This window comes from Oncorhynchus masou, chromosome 9 (genome assembly GCF_036934945.1).
Source record: "Oncorhynchus masou masou isolate Uvic2021 chromosome 9, UVic_Omas_1.1, whole genome shotgun sequence".
In the NCBI taxonomy this organism is placed as follows: Eukaryota; Metazoa; Chordata; class Actinopteri; order Salmoniformes; family Salmonidae; genus Oncorhynchus; species Oncorhynchus masou.
This window is the reverse complement of record NC_088220.1, coordinates 43,410,363-43,424,331: the sequence shown is the minus strand read 5'-3', so window position 1 is coordinate 43,424,331 and position 13,969 is coordinate 43,410,363. Positions and strand designations below refer to the sequence as shown.

The window sequence follows — 13,969 nt, the reverse complement described above, 5'->3', positions numbered from 1 at the left end:
CCAAACATTTCATTTTTTACCTTATTAATTTAACTACGCAAGTCAGTTAAGAACAAATTCTTATTTACAATGACGGCCTACACTGACCAAACCCAAGCCAATTGTGTGCCGCCCTATGGGACTCCCAATCATAGCCAGTTGTGTTACACCCTGGTTCGATTCCAGGCTGTATGTAGTGATGCCTCTAGCACTGAGATGCAGTGCCTTAGACCGCTGCACCACTCGGGAGCCCAAACGAAATATTTTCTATTTTGACCATTCAACATATCACAATAATTAAATACATTAATCACAAATATCAATAGATGTAATCTTTCCAAAGCATATTTTTCTGGATGGATCGTAATTATTCTCGAAGTCCCAGTTACGTTGTTTGACTGCTTCGAGTATCCGTAGCTAGTTTAAACAAACCCGGAACCAAGTTGACAGCTCCAGTTCCTGAGAGCATCCTTTTAAACTTGTAGAAACAAATGTTTTTCGGTGGTGATGAATATGCCACAAAAACGAACATTTTATTATTGTAAATCGATTTTTTTTTTGTGCAGAATTGGGGCGAGTTATCCCGCGGGAGAGCCAGTGGGAGAGCCATTCATTACATCAAGCTAGCCACTTCCTTGTAATGCAAGAGTCAGAGGATTAAATCAAACACTGCTGTCAAGATAACGTTTATCCTTTCATGTCATAGCAGTCAACTAGCTAGGTAGCTAGCCTGTCAGCAAAATGAGGGTACGTTCGTCAGTTTTTGCCTCGTTTTGTCTCATACTCGAAGTATTGAGCGTCGCCTTGTTTCTTAGGGGATTTTTCCCAGTCCCTGTCAAATCATCTTTTTCATCGAAAAGCAAGCTGTCAGATCTTCCGGCTGAACCATTCACAGGTGTGTTTTGTTGACAGTATTTCCTCTCTGGCTAGCTAGCTATACTTACAATTAGAGTGGTACTGTTATTCTTGGCTCTTAGCTGACTATATTGATTTTCTGCATTGGATAGCTAGCTACCTGCTTGAATGATGACAAGTAATACAGTTCTTCTTTTGCACACAGAATACATGTTACTTTACCCATTTGTTCCTCAGTGTTGTCTACAATACCTTTAATGTGTTGGTAACTGTGGCATTTTCTTTGGCATTTACAGGGAGCTCCCCAAACTTGTCCAAGGTCCCAGACCCCCTTTTTAAGAGAGTGGTGATAGTGTTGATTGATGCGCTCAGGGAGGACTTTGTGTTTGGTCCCAATGGGAGAAAGTACATGCCATACACAAGGCACCTAGTGGAGAGGGGCTCCACACACAGCTTTGTGGCCAAGGCAAGACCTCCTACAGTGACAATGCCCAGAATCAAGGTACGAACGTAGAACACCACCATAACTAATTCTCATTTGTGGTGCAGTTATTACAACCCTTTACAACTTCATTGTAGAAAAGAAAACTCCCACACTCACAATATTGCAATAAATGTGCAGAAGTAATATTGTGTGCAGGATTATCTTTTTTACCTTTGAAAATTCTGCTTTGTGATTGTGACGGTGTCAGGGTGAAATGTTATGGGTTGTCATATGTTTGGGTTCAAAACCTTGGATAAAGTGTGTTGAACTAACTGGGCACATATGTTTAGTTTTGGTTGATTCCTTGATTTGAGTTCTGGCCATTAAAAAGTCCTAATAATGCATTTTCTTTGAAATCTTCTTCCAAATGAGACACTGTTTCAACTGTTGTCTTTTTATAGATCTGGTCTAAGCACTGTCCTGTATTGATGACCTTTGAATATAAGTACTTATGAGTATTAGTCTAGCTATAGATTTAATTACATAAGTGGTATGTGGTTCAAAGAGAGGCAGAATATGTGTACCCTACCACCTTATTCTGACAGTTGATCAAATTACTCTATAGCTACTTTCAAAATGTCAACACTCATTTACCATAGCTAATTGGGCCTAATAGATCATTCATAGATTCAAGATTCAAACATTGATTCAACAACTCCCCCCCCCAAAATGGCCTACCCTGAATAATAAAGTAAACAACAATTGGCACATCTTTGTGTTGAGACGTTCTCATTCATACCAGAAGGTGGCAGTGTAAGTGTGCCATCATGGACTGCTGCATCTTTCCAAATCACTGCAGTGCACCCAATCAACTGGTATGACACGGCCAACTAACCCAAATCAGAATCACCCAGAGACACAGCCCATTCATTAGGAGTACACCAGCCAGCCTCTGGCTGTGTGACAGGAAATACATCCCAGAAAAGGCAGTTTGGGGAGGGATGTAATTGAGAGAATTGTTGAGGAAAATAAATATTTCAGTGGATATACTGGCTGAATTGTACGCTGTGTATTGCTGCCCTTGTGTTTTGAGGCACACAGGGAATGGCGTGACTTAGGCCCAGTTCCCTGTTGTTGATAACATGTACACACACACACACACAGGGCCGGCTCTAGCCTTTGGGCCCCCCACCTCGCAACAAAACATTTTAGTGGCCCACCGCTTGACGGTGGAGAGAGAAATTCAAGTTTAACAAAATGAATGTTGGGCCCCCTGGAGGTCAGGGCTCCTGGGCACGTGCACTGTGTGCCTGGTTGGTATTCGGCCATTATTACTACAAGTTTAGATACAGTAGCTGGCTAGACTAACTACCAATTAAAAAAATGTTAGCTGACAGCTTAATTGAGTGATTTTCAGAACAAGATAACTGCTTATGCACAACCAAATGTGGAAATTTCACCTGATGTATTCTACTATTCTTACTCTAAATAGTATGTTGAGACCCTGACTGAGCCTAGCTCTTGGTTGCCGTGAGCGACCACTTATATGGCTTGTACCTGGAACTGGCCCTGCGCTCGCTCGCACGCACACGTACTCAGAGTCCCATTCCAATTCCAGTTTCCCTTGACTATTTTCACATCTCCCGCCCACTTAAATGATAAGAGAAAGTATTTTCAGGACAAAACAATGCCTTTGCAGGTAAAGCTACAGTGGGTCCAGAAGACCCAATCACTGACTATGCTCACTCACTAACTTTAGCCGACTGTGTTGGGAAGACCTTTGCTTTGCAGACAGGGAGTTCTCTTATAAATTAGACTTTGTGGGGTTTATTCATTTGAAAAAGGTGGAATTGGGGCCATTTAAAAATAAAAATAATAATATTAATAATACCATAGGCCTACTGGTAATTGTTGAGGTGAAGACCAAGCCCGTATGTTGAGCTCTGTCTATTCTTGGAAGCCTTTTTCAGGGTCACCACACTTTATTGGCTTTGCTGTCGCAAATACTGCAGATGGTAGTGTGTGATGCAGACTTAATAACTCTGAATAACTCTTCACCCTAATGAGGTGAAGCGTATGTTATTAAGCGAAGACCAGTGAGTGAACACACACGCTCTCACCACAGCCCTAGTGGACTAGTGGTGCTTCATGATTCCCTGATGATGAATGTTTGCCACTGTGACTGCGCGCGTCATCGACAAGGACCCGTTTGCTCATCACTTCTGTTGAGAAAGTCGGAAATGAAAGTTCATCTCTACTTATCACGGGTCAAGGCTTTCGCACATTCCCTTAGGTTGCATTGTTGAGAACACTGTTCTGTGTGGAGGAAATATTTGGTTTCTTTTTGCTCAGGTTGACAAATTGCTCTACACCTGCTCAGACTGAACTCGTTAGCATTCCAAATTCTTTCCGGTGGCCGGTAGTAGTTTTCAGCTTCTGAAGAATTTCCTCACATATCCTTTCATTGGAATGGACACATGAGAAAATATGTTTTTGTGGCCGATTGTATAATTTCCAAGCCTTCAGTTTGACTGTAACAAGAACATACAGCCAGCGGGGAGGAGTTCTGGTGAATCATCTCTATTGAACACATTTTAATAGGCCTAGGCTAACTCTGGGGAAACTGGCCCAAAATAGTGAAGACCTGTCTGCTCATGATGACCCTAAGTTGGACACAACTTCCATGAGGGTCAGCAAGGAATTGCAGCATTTGGAAATGCCAATATGGGTGACTGGGTCTATGAGAAAGAGGTTTTGACTCAATCAATAACTCAATCAATACATTGCAGACATTATTAGCCTTTTAATTCCATTGTAATGGGAAGAAGTGGGAGCTTTTCTTTCTGTCTTTTGCTTTAGATACATTTGACATTATTCATCTCAATGTACCTTTCCTTTGTGTGCTTTGTTCACCCGTAGTGATGTGCGTGGGTTAGTAAATTATGAAGATGACAATTGCTCAGGGACGGGGGGGGGAAATAAAATTGGTTTCTGGAGAGTATGTAGGAATAAATGAAAATGCCCTGGGAAAAGAAAGCAATCATATAATCAGCATTACTAAGACTGAACCAACCAACCATCCAACCAACAAGAAGACCTAATATTTTGTCGTTATCCCAAACACAGCATTTGGCCTCGTGTTTTTGGGCTAAACCACATCATGCTTTGAGAGGGCACTTATTGGATCCACTTCTTTATTTTCGCCAGTCTTTGACTCCACCTTATATAACATGCAATGCTAGCTGCATTTTCAAGGCCCTCCCTTAGTGCTAAGCCTTAATAATGTATCGGCGTTCTAATTGGCCTAGCGTCGTCCGGGTTCGGGAGGGTTTGGCCGGTAGGGGTATCCTCGTCTCATCGCGCACCAGCGACTCCTGTGGCGGCCCGGGCGCAGTGCGTGCTAACCAAGGTGACTCCTCCCACACATTGGTGCGGCTGGCTTCCGGGTTGGAGGCGCGCTGTGCTAAGAAGCAGTGCGGCTTGGTTGGGTTGTGTTTCGGAGGACGCATGGCTCCCGTACGGGAGTTAGTATTTAGATAGTAATTACTAACAATTGGATACCACGAAATTGGGGAGAAAAAAGGGGGAAAAAAAAGAATGGTGCGTTCCAGCGTGTTCCCTTAACATACGTGTGAGGATTATTTTGGTTCTGACGCAGACTAATATGTTTTTGTGTCAGGTCTACGCTTCCTCCAGAGCTCAGTCAAGGGTTTCCTCTGTTCCTCCACCAGGTCTTTTCTTCATCGACTCCAATGCTCAACCAACATATTTATTTTGCCTACCAGTCATATCCTCTGCAGGAAAGGGAACATCTCCTCAACAGGTGTTGTGGTTTTTCCCAGCCTGCCAATGATGAAATCATCAGAAACCCTGCTTGACACAAGCTCTTCTCTTGCATCTGATTTGAGTGTTTTTTCTTACCACATCTAAGAACGAGACTGTACAGGTTTCAACTGAGCTCTCTGTCACAGACGGAGGGTTGTGTGGTTCGTGTCAGCTGCCAAGTGAACCCTCATAGATGAATAGACTGATGTTGTCTCTCTGGGGTGTGTGTAAATATTCTGCGTAAGATCAAAAGTTAAGCATTGATCTAAACTTTTCTCTGACTTTTGCAATGTAGGCCTAGCTTGAAAAGGATGTATCTGTTACCTCCAATCAGGGTTTGAAGCTATAGCAGAGTAGGGATCTAAAGATATCCATTTGGGCCACCTTGGGGTTCTGAACCAGGGGCATCTTACACCCCAAAAACCTGAGGGGGCGCAGAGTGAGTGAGGATGGCTATATAGGATGGAAACACCTCAAACAGGCTTGTCTTGCAATCTAGAGCCATAATCATTATGCTGAATTCTATGTAAAAAATAGTATATTTTCCTGCATATCTAAGCATACCTATTGAGCTGTCTGTATGCTCCTGACTGATGTTTCTTTTTTTTAAAGACACTAAATATGCTTCTCTGCATCACTGCTAAATCTGGGTAAAGGATTGAAAGGAATGTGAGCCTTATTCAGTTTAGTATGTATTTATTTATTTAGTAATTGCATGCTTATTTTCTAATGTCTACCAACCTTGCCAGCAGTCATGCTAGCTAAGATAGTTAGACAAGCTAGCTACTCTAACTTGATTGATAGCCTGGAATGTTATAGAAAATGTGCTGTAGTCAGAGACTGTCAACTTTTGTTTTCTGCAGAGGGGATGAAGGATTTTGTTTTTGCCTGACTTTAGATTTGTTTCTGCTTATAATTTCTGACATTTTGGTATGCTATTTGTTAGTCAACTTGTCTATAATTAGATACATGCAGCTTCTCGTTTGTCATTGTATGTTGCCCTACAATATTAAATTTACCTTTTGCAAGAAAAACAAAAACCGGAATGATTTTCTGGGCAAAATGTCCGATTTACTTCATTTTGACCGGTTGTAAGGAAATAGAAAGCTGTGAAAACGACCCAACATGTTTCTGATACGATTTCAGGTTGGCCTTTTATAATGCTGATAAAGATAGCTAGATACCGCATGTAGAGTTGTTAACTGCGAATTCACATTCTCTTAAGATGGGGAAATAAATCAATAATATATCTCCACTCCTGTTCCTGAGTAAAACGTTAGCCTACATTTGGTGTATCATTTTAAATGCACGAAATGCTTAATTTTGCAGGAGTTAATATTAAGGTTATTTGAGAGGTTATAGACCTACAGTCAGTTTTCAGTCTCCATTCAACCCATCCAAACAGTAGAGTGAGTGTCCTTTATAGGGCCATTTGAAGTCGAATTTGTTTAGCACCTCACAACCATCACACATTACTGCTATCATTTGTCGCTCTTTACTACTATGGCTGACCCTGTAAAACAACACATTTCACTGCTCCTATCGGGTGTTTTTGACAGTAAAACATCTTTCTTTACCACTTAACCAAATCTTTCCCAAACATGACTTTTCTGTCCCTCCCTTCTCTTTATTTTCAACTCTCCATTTCACAGCTTTTCTCTTGTTGAGTTCAGCTCCTTTTTGCCTCCGTGGATCAACATGATTAACCTTTTCTGCCCATTTCCAAAAGCAATCGGCATGTAGGCGATTTAGCACGCGTACAGTTAGGCCCTAAAGTTTAGGCTTATGCACTAATGACAGACAGACTAAAATAATGGGGAAAAAGTCAATGAAGCCTGTATATATATATTGCACAAGAATTCTACATTTATGGATTTGTATTAAACATTTTTTTTACATTAAGTATTATCTCTTTATTAAACCCGCCCCGCTACCCACACGCCCTTCATCCCTTCATCCCCACAATATTTAATGACCCTAAACCGCCCACCCATAGATAGAACTGAGGGGACGATGAGTCAACGAACCCCCGCATCACTACCGCATACTATATTAAGTCGGAAGTTTACATACACCTTGGCCAAATACATTTAAACCCAGTTTTTCACAATTCCTGACATTTAATCCTAGTAAAAACTCACCTGTCTTAGGTCAGTTAGGATAACCACTTTATTTTAAGAATGTGAAATGTCAGAATAATAGTAGTGATTTATTTCAGCTTTTATTTCTTTCATCACATTCCCAATGGGTCAGAAGTTTACATATACTCAATTAGTATTTGATAGCATTGCCTTTCAATTGTATAACTTGGGTCAAACGTTTTAGGTAGCCTTCCACAAGCTTCCAACAATAAGTTGGGTGAATTTTGGCCCATTCCTCCTGACAGAGCTGGTGTTACTGGGTCAGATTTGTAGGCCTCCTTGCTCGCACACGCTTTTTCAGCTCTGCACACAAATTTGCTATTGGATTGAGGTCAGTGCTTTGTGATGGCCACTCCAATACCTTGACTTTGTTGTCCTTATGCTATTTTGCCACAACCTTGGAAGTATTCTTGGGTCATTGTCCATTTGGAAGACCCATTTGCGAACAAGCTTTAACTGATGTGGATATATTGAAGCAATATCTCAAGACATCATTTTCCTTCTCATGAAGTCATCTATTTTGTGAAGTGCACCAGTCCCTCATGTGGCAAAGCACTCCCACAACATGATGCTGTCACCCCAGTGCTTCACAGTTGGGATGGTGTTCTTTGGCTTGCAAGCCTCCCCCTTTTCCTCCAAACATAACCATGGTCATTATGGCCAAACAGTTCTATTTTTGTTTCTTAAGATCAGAGGACATTTCTTCAAAAAGTACGATCTTTGTCCCCATGTGCATTTGCAAACCGTAGACTGGCTTTTTGTATGGCTGTTTTGGAGCAGTGGCTTCTTCCTTGCTGAGCGGCCTTTCAGGTTATGTTGATATAGGACTCATTTTACTGTGGATATCGATACTTTTGTGTCCGTTTCCTCCAGCATCTTCACAAGGTCCTTTGCTGTTGTTCTGGGATTGAATTGCACTTTTCGCACAAAAGTACATTAGTCTCTAGGAGACAGAACTCGTCTCCTTCCTGAGCGGTATGACGGCTGCGTGGTCCCATTGTGTTTATAGTTGTGTACTATTGTTTGTACAGATGAACGTGGTACCTTCAGGCGTTTGGAAATTTCTCCCATGGATGAACCAGACTTGTGGAGGTCTACAACTTTTTTTTCTGAGAGGTCTTGGCTCATTAAGACACTAACATCTTACAGACGGTAGGCAATTACCGTCCCAGTTATGAAAACTTAGGACACTAAAGAGGCCTTTATACTGACACTGAAAAACACAATTGTCCCTACTGTGAAAAACACCAAAATGTCTGTACTACTACGCCTAAGACAGTGCTACAAGGAGACAGGACGGACAGCTGATCATCCTCGCAGTGGCAGACCACGTGTAACAACACCTGCACAGGATCGGGCAATCCTAACATCACACCTGCGGTACAGGTACATGATGGTAGCAACAATTGTCAGAGTTACACCAGGAACGCACAATCCCTACATCAGTGCTCAGACTGTCCACAATAGGCTGAGAGAGGCTGGATTGAAGGTTTGTAGGCCTGTTGTAAGGCAGGTCCTCACCAGACATCACCGACAACAACGTCGCCTATGGGCACAAACCCACCGTCGCTGGGCCAGACAGGACTGGCGTAAAGTTATCTTCACTGATGAGTCACGGTTTTGTATCACCAGGGGTGAAGGTCAGATTCGCCTTTATCGTCGAAGGAATGATCGCTACACCAAGGCCTGTACTCAGGAACGGGATCGATTTGGAGGTGGAGGGTCCATCATGGTCTGGGACGGTGTGTCACAGCATCATCGGACTGAGCTTGTTGTCATTGCAGGCATTCTCAACGCTGTGCGTTACAAGGAAGACATCCTCCTCCCTCATGTTGTACCCTTCCTGCAGGCTCATCCTGACATGACCCTCCAGCATGATGCCACCAGCCATACTCCTCGTTCTGTATGTGATTTCCTGCAAGACTGGAATGTCAGTGTTCTGCCATGGCCAGTGAATAGCCCGGATCTCAATCCCATTGAGCACGTCTGGGACTTGTTGGATCGGAGGGTGAGGGCTAAGGCCATTCCCCCAGAAATGTCCGGTAACTTGCAGGTACCTTTGTGGAAGAGTGGGGAAACATCTCACAGCAAGAACTGGCAAATCTGGTGCAGTCCATGAGGAGGACATGCACTGCAGTACTTAATGCAGCTGGTGGCCACACCAGATAATGACTTACTTTTGACCCCCCCTTTGTTCAGGGACACATTATTCCATTTCTGTTAGTCACATGTCTGTGGAACTATAACAGAGGTCGTAGTAATTGTGAGAGAGAGGTTGTGTAATGGGCGGAGAAGTTTGAGGGTGGTTGAGAATAGCACTCTTGGGTTTCTTTGTTCATTCCTAAAGATGTTGGAGAAATAGGCAAAGTTGGTTGTGTGCAACTGAGTCCTTGTAGTTGGATTCGAACCAGGGACTGCAGTGACTCCTCTTGCACTGAGACCAATTAGGCCGTGATAACAAAAAGACAGTCACATGGCGGAATACATTAAACTACACGTACATTTGCTTCATCACAAAACCAGAGAGTAACATATGTCCGGGGAAGTCCACAAAGCAAGTATTTCATGTAACAAACAGTTATATGACCTGCAGCATGGTCAAGAAAGTTAATGTTTCCTACAGTTTACTAAACAACTACTGATTTAGAACCATGGGGTTACTGCAGGTCAGCACTAAGACAACAGGAGTTCTGCCTATGCTATTCCAGCACCATTTACACTTAAAAAAAATCAAATCAACTAGGCTATATACAGTAGATACTTTTGTACTTGTTTCCTCCAGCATCTTCACAAGGTCCTTTGCTGTTGTTCTGGGATTGATTTGCGCTTTTCGCACCAAAGTACGTTCATCTCTCGGAGACAGAAAGGCGTCTCCTTCCTGAGCGGTATGATGGCTGCATGGTCCCATGGTGTTTATACTTGCGTACTATTGTTTGTACAGATGAACGTGGTACCTTTAGGCGTTTGGACATTACTCCCAAGGATGAACCAGAATTGTGAAGGTCAACAATTTTTTTGCTGAGGTCTTGGCTGATTTCTTTAGATTTTCCCATGATGTCAAGCAAAGAGGCACTGAGTTTGAAGGTAGGCCTTGAAATACATCCACAGGTACACCTCCAATTGACTCAAATGATGTCAATTAGCCTATCAGAAGCTTCTAAAGCGATGACATCATTTCCTGGAATGTTCCAAGCTGTTTAAAGGCACAGTGTATATACAGTGTATATAAACTTCTGACCCACTGGAATTGTGATACAGTGAATTATAAGTGAAATAATCTTTCTGTAAACAATTGTTGGAAAAATGACTTGTGGCGTACACAAAGTAGATGTCCTAACCAACTTGCCAAAACTATAGTTTGTTAACATGATGAAAATTACAGGCCTCTCTCATCGGGCCAGGCGTAGTGCGCGCTAACCAAGGTGGCCAGGTGCACAGTGTTTCCTCCGACACATTGGTGCGGCTGGCTTCCGGGTTGGATGCGCGCTGTGTTAATAAGAAGCAGTGTGGCTTGGTTGGGTTGTGTATCGGAGAAGGCATGACTTTCAGCCTTCGTCTCTCCCGAGCCCGTATGGGAGTTGTAGCGATGAGACAAGATAGCAGCTACTACAACAATTGGATACCACGAAAAAGTGGCTAAAATAAAATAAAAACATTTTATTTTTATTTTTCATTACTAGCTAACTAGATGGTAACACAGGATGAACATACACCCTTAATACGTTAATATCAGGTCCCTAGCGGACTGACAACAATATGGCTGCTTGTTACAAAAGACATGGAGAGGTACGTTGGTACATTTAGAAACTACTCTAGCTTACAGTACTCCTATACTTTGCACATGAACCGTCGCCCGCTTGGCGTAAGAAATCATGAATGCATTTACATGCATTTGTCGTGTAGTCCTGAACAGAGCTACAGAGTTTATTCTCCTTCCATTCACTCCGGAAGATGCTTCTTTGAAGATGGGCTAGCCAGCCGTGTCGATGGTTCCCAGTGAGGTGATGAGAGTAGGGTAATACGGTGGTTTGAACAGAGTAATAGAATAGAGTCCCACTTGCATTTGCATTTTTAGATATTTTACTTAGTACAGCTAATTAGCCATACCAGTTGGGAGGTGAGTGTATCGTCTCTACCTCGAGTTGAGATTCAGATGTCAAACCCCTTTAAACATGAGCTGCACCTCCTAAGTCTCTCTGTTCTGGTATGTTAATTCTTAACTCAGAATTTTATACAGTTTGTTCTAAAGGGCGATTCCGTCAGGCTGACACGCTCTCTGACCTCACTTAGGGGTGTGACATGTCACTGTGCAAAGTTTATGTAAAACAATTCAAATCAAATCAAATTTATTTATATAGCCCTTCGTACATCAGCTGATATCTCAAAGTGCTGTACAGAAACCCAGCCTAAAACACCAACAGCAAGCAATGCAGGTGTAGAAGCACGGTGGTTAGGAATAACTCCCTAGAAAGGCCAAAACCTAGGAAGAAACCTAGAGAGGAACCAGGCTATGTGGGGTGGCCAGTCCTCTTCTGGCTGTGCTGGGTAGAGATTATAACAGAACATGGCTAAGATGTTCAAATGTTCATAAATGACCAGCATGGTCGAATAATAATAAGGCAGAACAGTTGAAACTGGAGCAGCAGTACGGCCAGGTGGACTGGGGACAGCAAGGAGTCATCATGTCAGGTAGTCCTGGTGCATGGTCCTAGTGCTCGGGTCCTCCGAGAGAGAGAAAGAAGGAGAATTAGAGAGAGCATATGTGGGGTGGCCAGTCCTCTTCCGGCTGTGCCGGGTGGAGATTATAACAGAACATGGCCAAGATGTTCAAATGTTCATAAATGACCAGCATGGTCGAATAATAATAAGGTAGAACAGTTGAAACTGGAGCAGCAGCACGGCCTGGTGGACTGGGGACAGCAAGGAGTCATCATGTCAGGTAGTCCTGGGGCATGGTCCTAGGGCTCAGGTCCTCCGAGAGAGAGAAGGAGAGAATTAGAGAACGCACACTTAGATTCACACAGGACACCGAATTGGACAGGAGAAGTACTCCAGATATAACAAACTGACCCCAGCCCCCCGACACATAAACTACTGCAGCATAAATACTGGAGGCTGAGACAGGAGGGGTCTGGAGACACTCTGGCCCCATCTGAGGACACCCCCGGACAGGGCCAAACAGGAAGGATATAACCCCACCCACTTTGCCAAAGCACAGCCCCCACACCACTAGAGGGATATCTTCAACCACCAACTTACCATCCTGAGACAAAGCTGAGTATAGCCCGCAAAGATCTCCGCCATGGCACAACCCAAGGGGGGGTGCCAACCCAGACAGGATGACCACATCAGTGAATCAACCCACTCAGGTGACGCACCCCCTCCAGGGACGGCATGAGAGAGCCCCAGTAAGCCAGTGACTCAGCCCCTGTAATAGGGTTAGAGGCAGAGAATCCCAGTGGAAAGAGGGGAACCGGCCAGGCAGAGACAGCAAGAGTGGTTCGTTGCTCCAGAGCCTTTCCGTTCACCTTCCCACTCCTGGGCCAGACTATACTCAATCATATGACCCACTGAAGAGATGAGTCTTCAGTAAAGACTTAAAGGTTGAGACCGAGTTTGCATCTCTGACATGGGTAGGCAGACCGTTCCATAAAAATGGAGCTCTATTGTCTCTTATGGCTCCTAAAATCATGTCCCTCTCTTAATAACAAAAACAATTTAATCATTTTTTATATTTTCATACACAACGTAGAGGATGCTTACTTCTTAAATATGGAGTGTATACTTTCCAAGTTACAGTATTTCCTTTATACATTTTTTTACGACATCACAAAATAACAAACAAAATTTGTTTGGATCCTCACAGGACTGTCATGTACACCAATGCCATTCTCCTCACTTTCATGTTAGCAAAACAGTCTGTTGCTCTTTCATACAGTGTGCCTTTATTTTTATTTTTCATAGGCTACCTAGCTAAAATGCTTGCTAGCCTAACAATGCTTGCTAACATGGGCAACAATGAACCAGTTAAGTTAGCTTGCTAATTAATGTCAGCCTACTAGACTACATCCAGGCTACATCAAATCAAATTTTATTTTATTTGTCACATACACATGGTTAGCAGATGTTAATGCGAGTGTAGCGAAATGCTTGTGCTTCCAGTTCCGACAATGCAGTAATAACCAACAAGAAATCTAACTAACAATTCCAAAACTAATTTCTTATACACAGTGTAAGGGGATAAAGAATATGTACATAAAGATATGAATGAGTGATGGTGCAGAGCAGCATAGGCAAGATACAGCAGATGGTACCTAGTACAGTATATACATTTGAGATGAGTATGTAAACAAAGTGGCATAGTTAAAGTGGCTAGTGATACATGTATTACATAAGGATGCAGTAGATTATAGAGTACAGTATATACATATACATATGAGATGAATAATGTAGGGTATGTAAACATTATATTAGGTGGCATTGTTTAAAGTGGCTAGTGATATATTTTACATCCTTTCCCATCAATTCCCATTATTGAAGTGGCTGAAGTTGAGTCAGTGTGTTGGCAGCAGCCACTCAAAGTTAGTGGTTGCTGTTTAACAGTCTGATGGCCTTGAGATAGAAGCTGTTTTTCAGTCTCTCGGTCCCAGCTTTGATGCACCTGTACTGACCTCGCCCTCTGGATGATAGCGGGGTGAACAGGCAGTGGCTCGGGTGGGTGTTGTCCTTGATGATCTTTGTGGCC

General features: G+C 42.9%; 1 protein-coding gene across 1 annotated transcript in view; it reads left to right on the top strand.

Moving 5' to 3' along the window:
- The first annotated feature begins 405 nt into the window (after nucleotides 1-405).
- Nucleotides 406-13,969, top strand: part of LOC135546018 (GPI ethanolamine phosphate transferase 2-like) — a 130,333-nt gene continuing 116,769 nt past the window's right edge. The window contains exons 1-2 of the mRNA XM_064974075.1: nucleotides 406-874; nucleotides 1,131-1,336. Coding sequence (XP_064830147.1) covers nucleotides 721-874; nucleotides 1,131-1,336 — 360 coding nt within the window. The 5' untranslated portion in view covers nucleotides 406-720. The remainder of the gene's footprint in view (nucleotides 875-1,130; nucleotides 1,337-13,969) is intronic.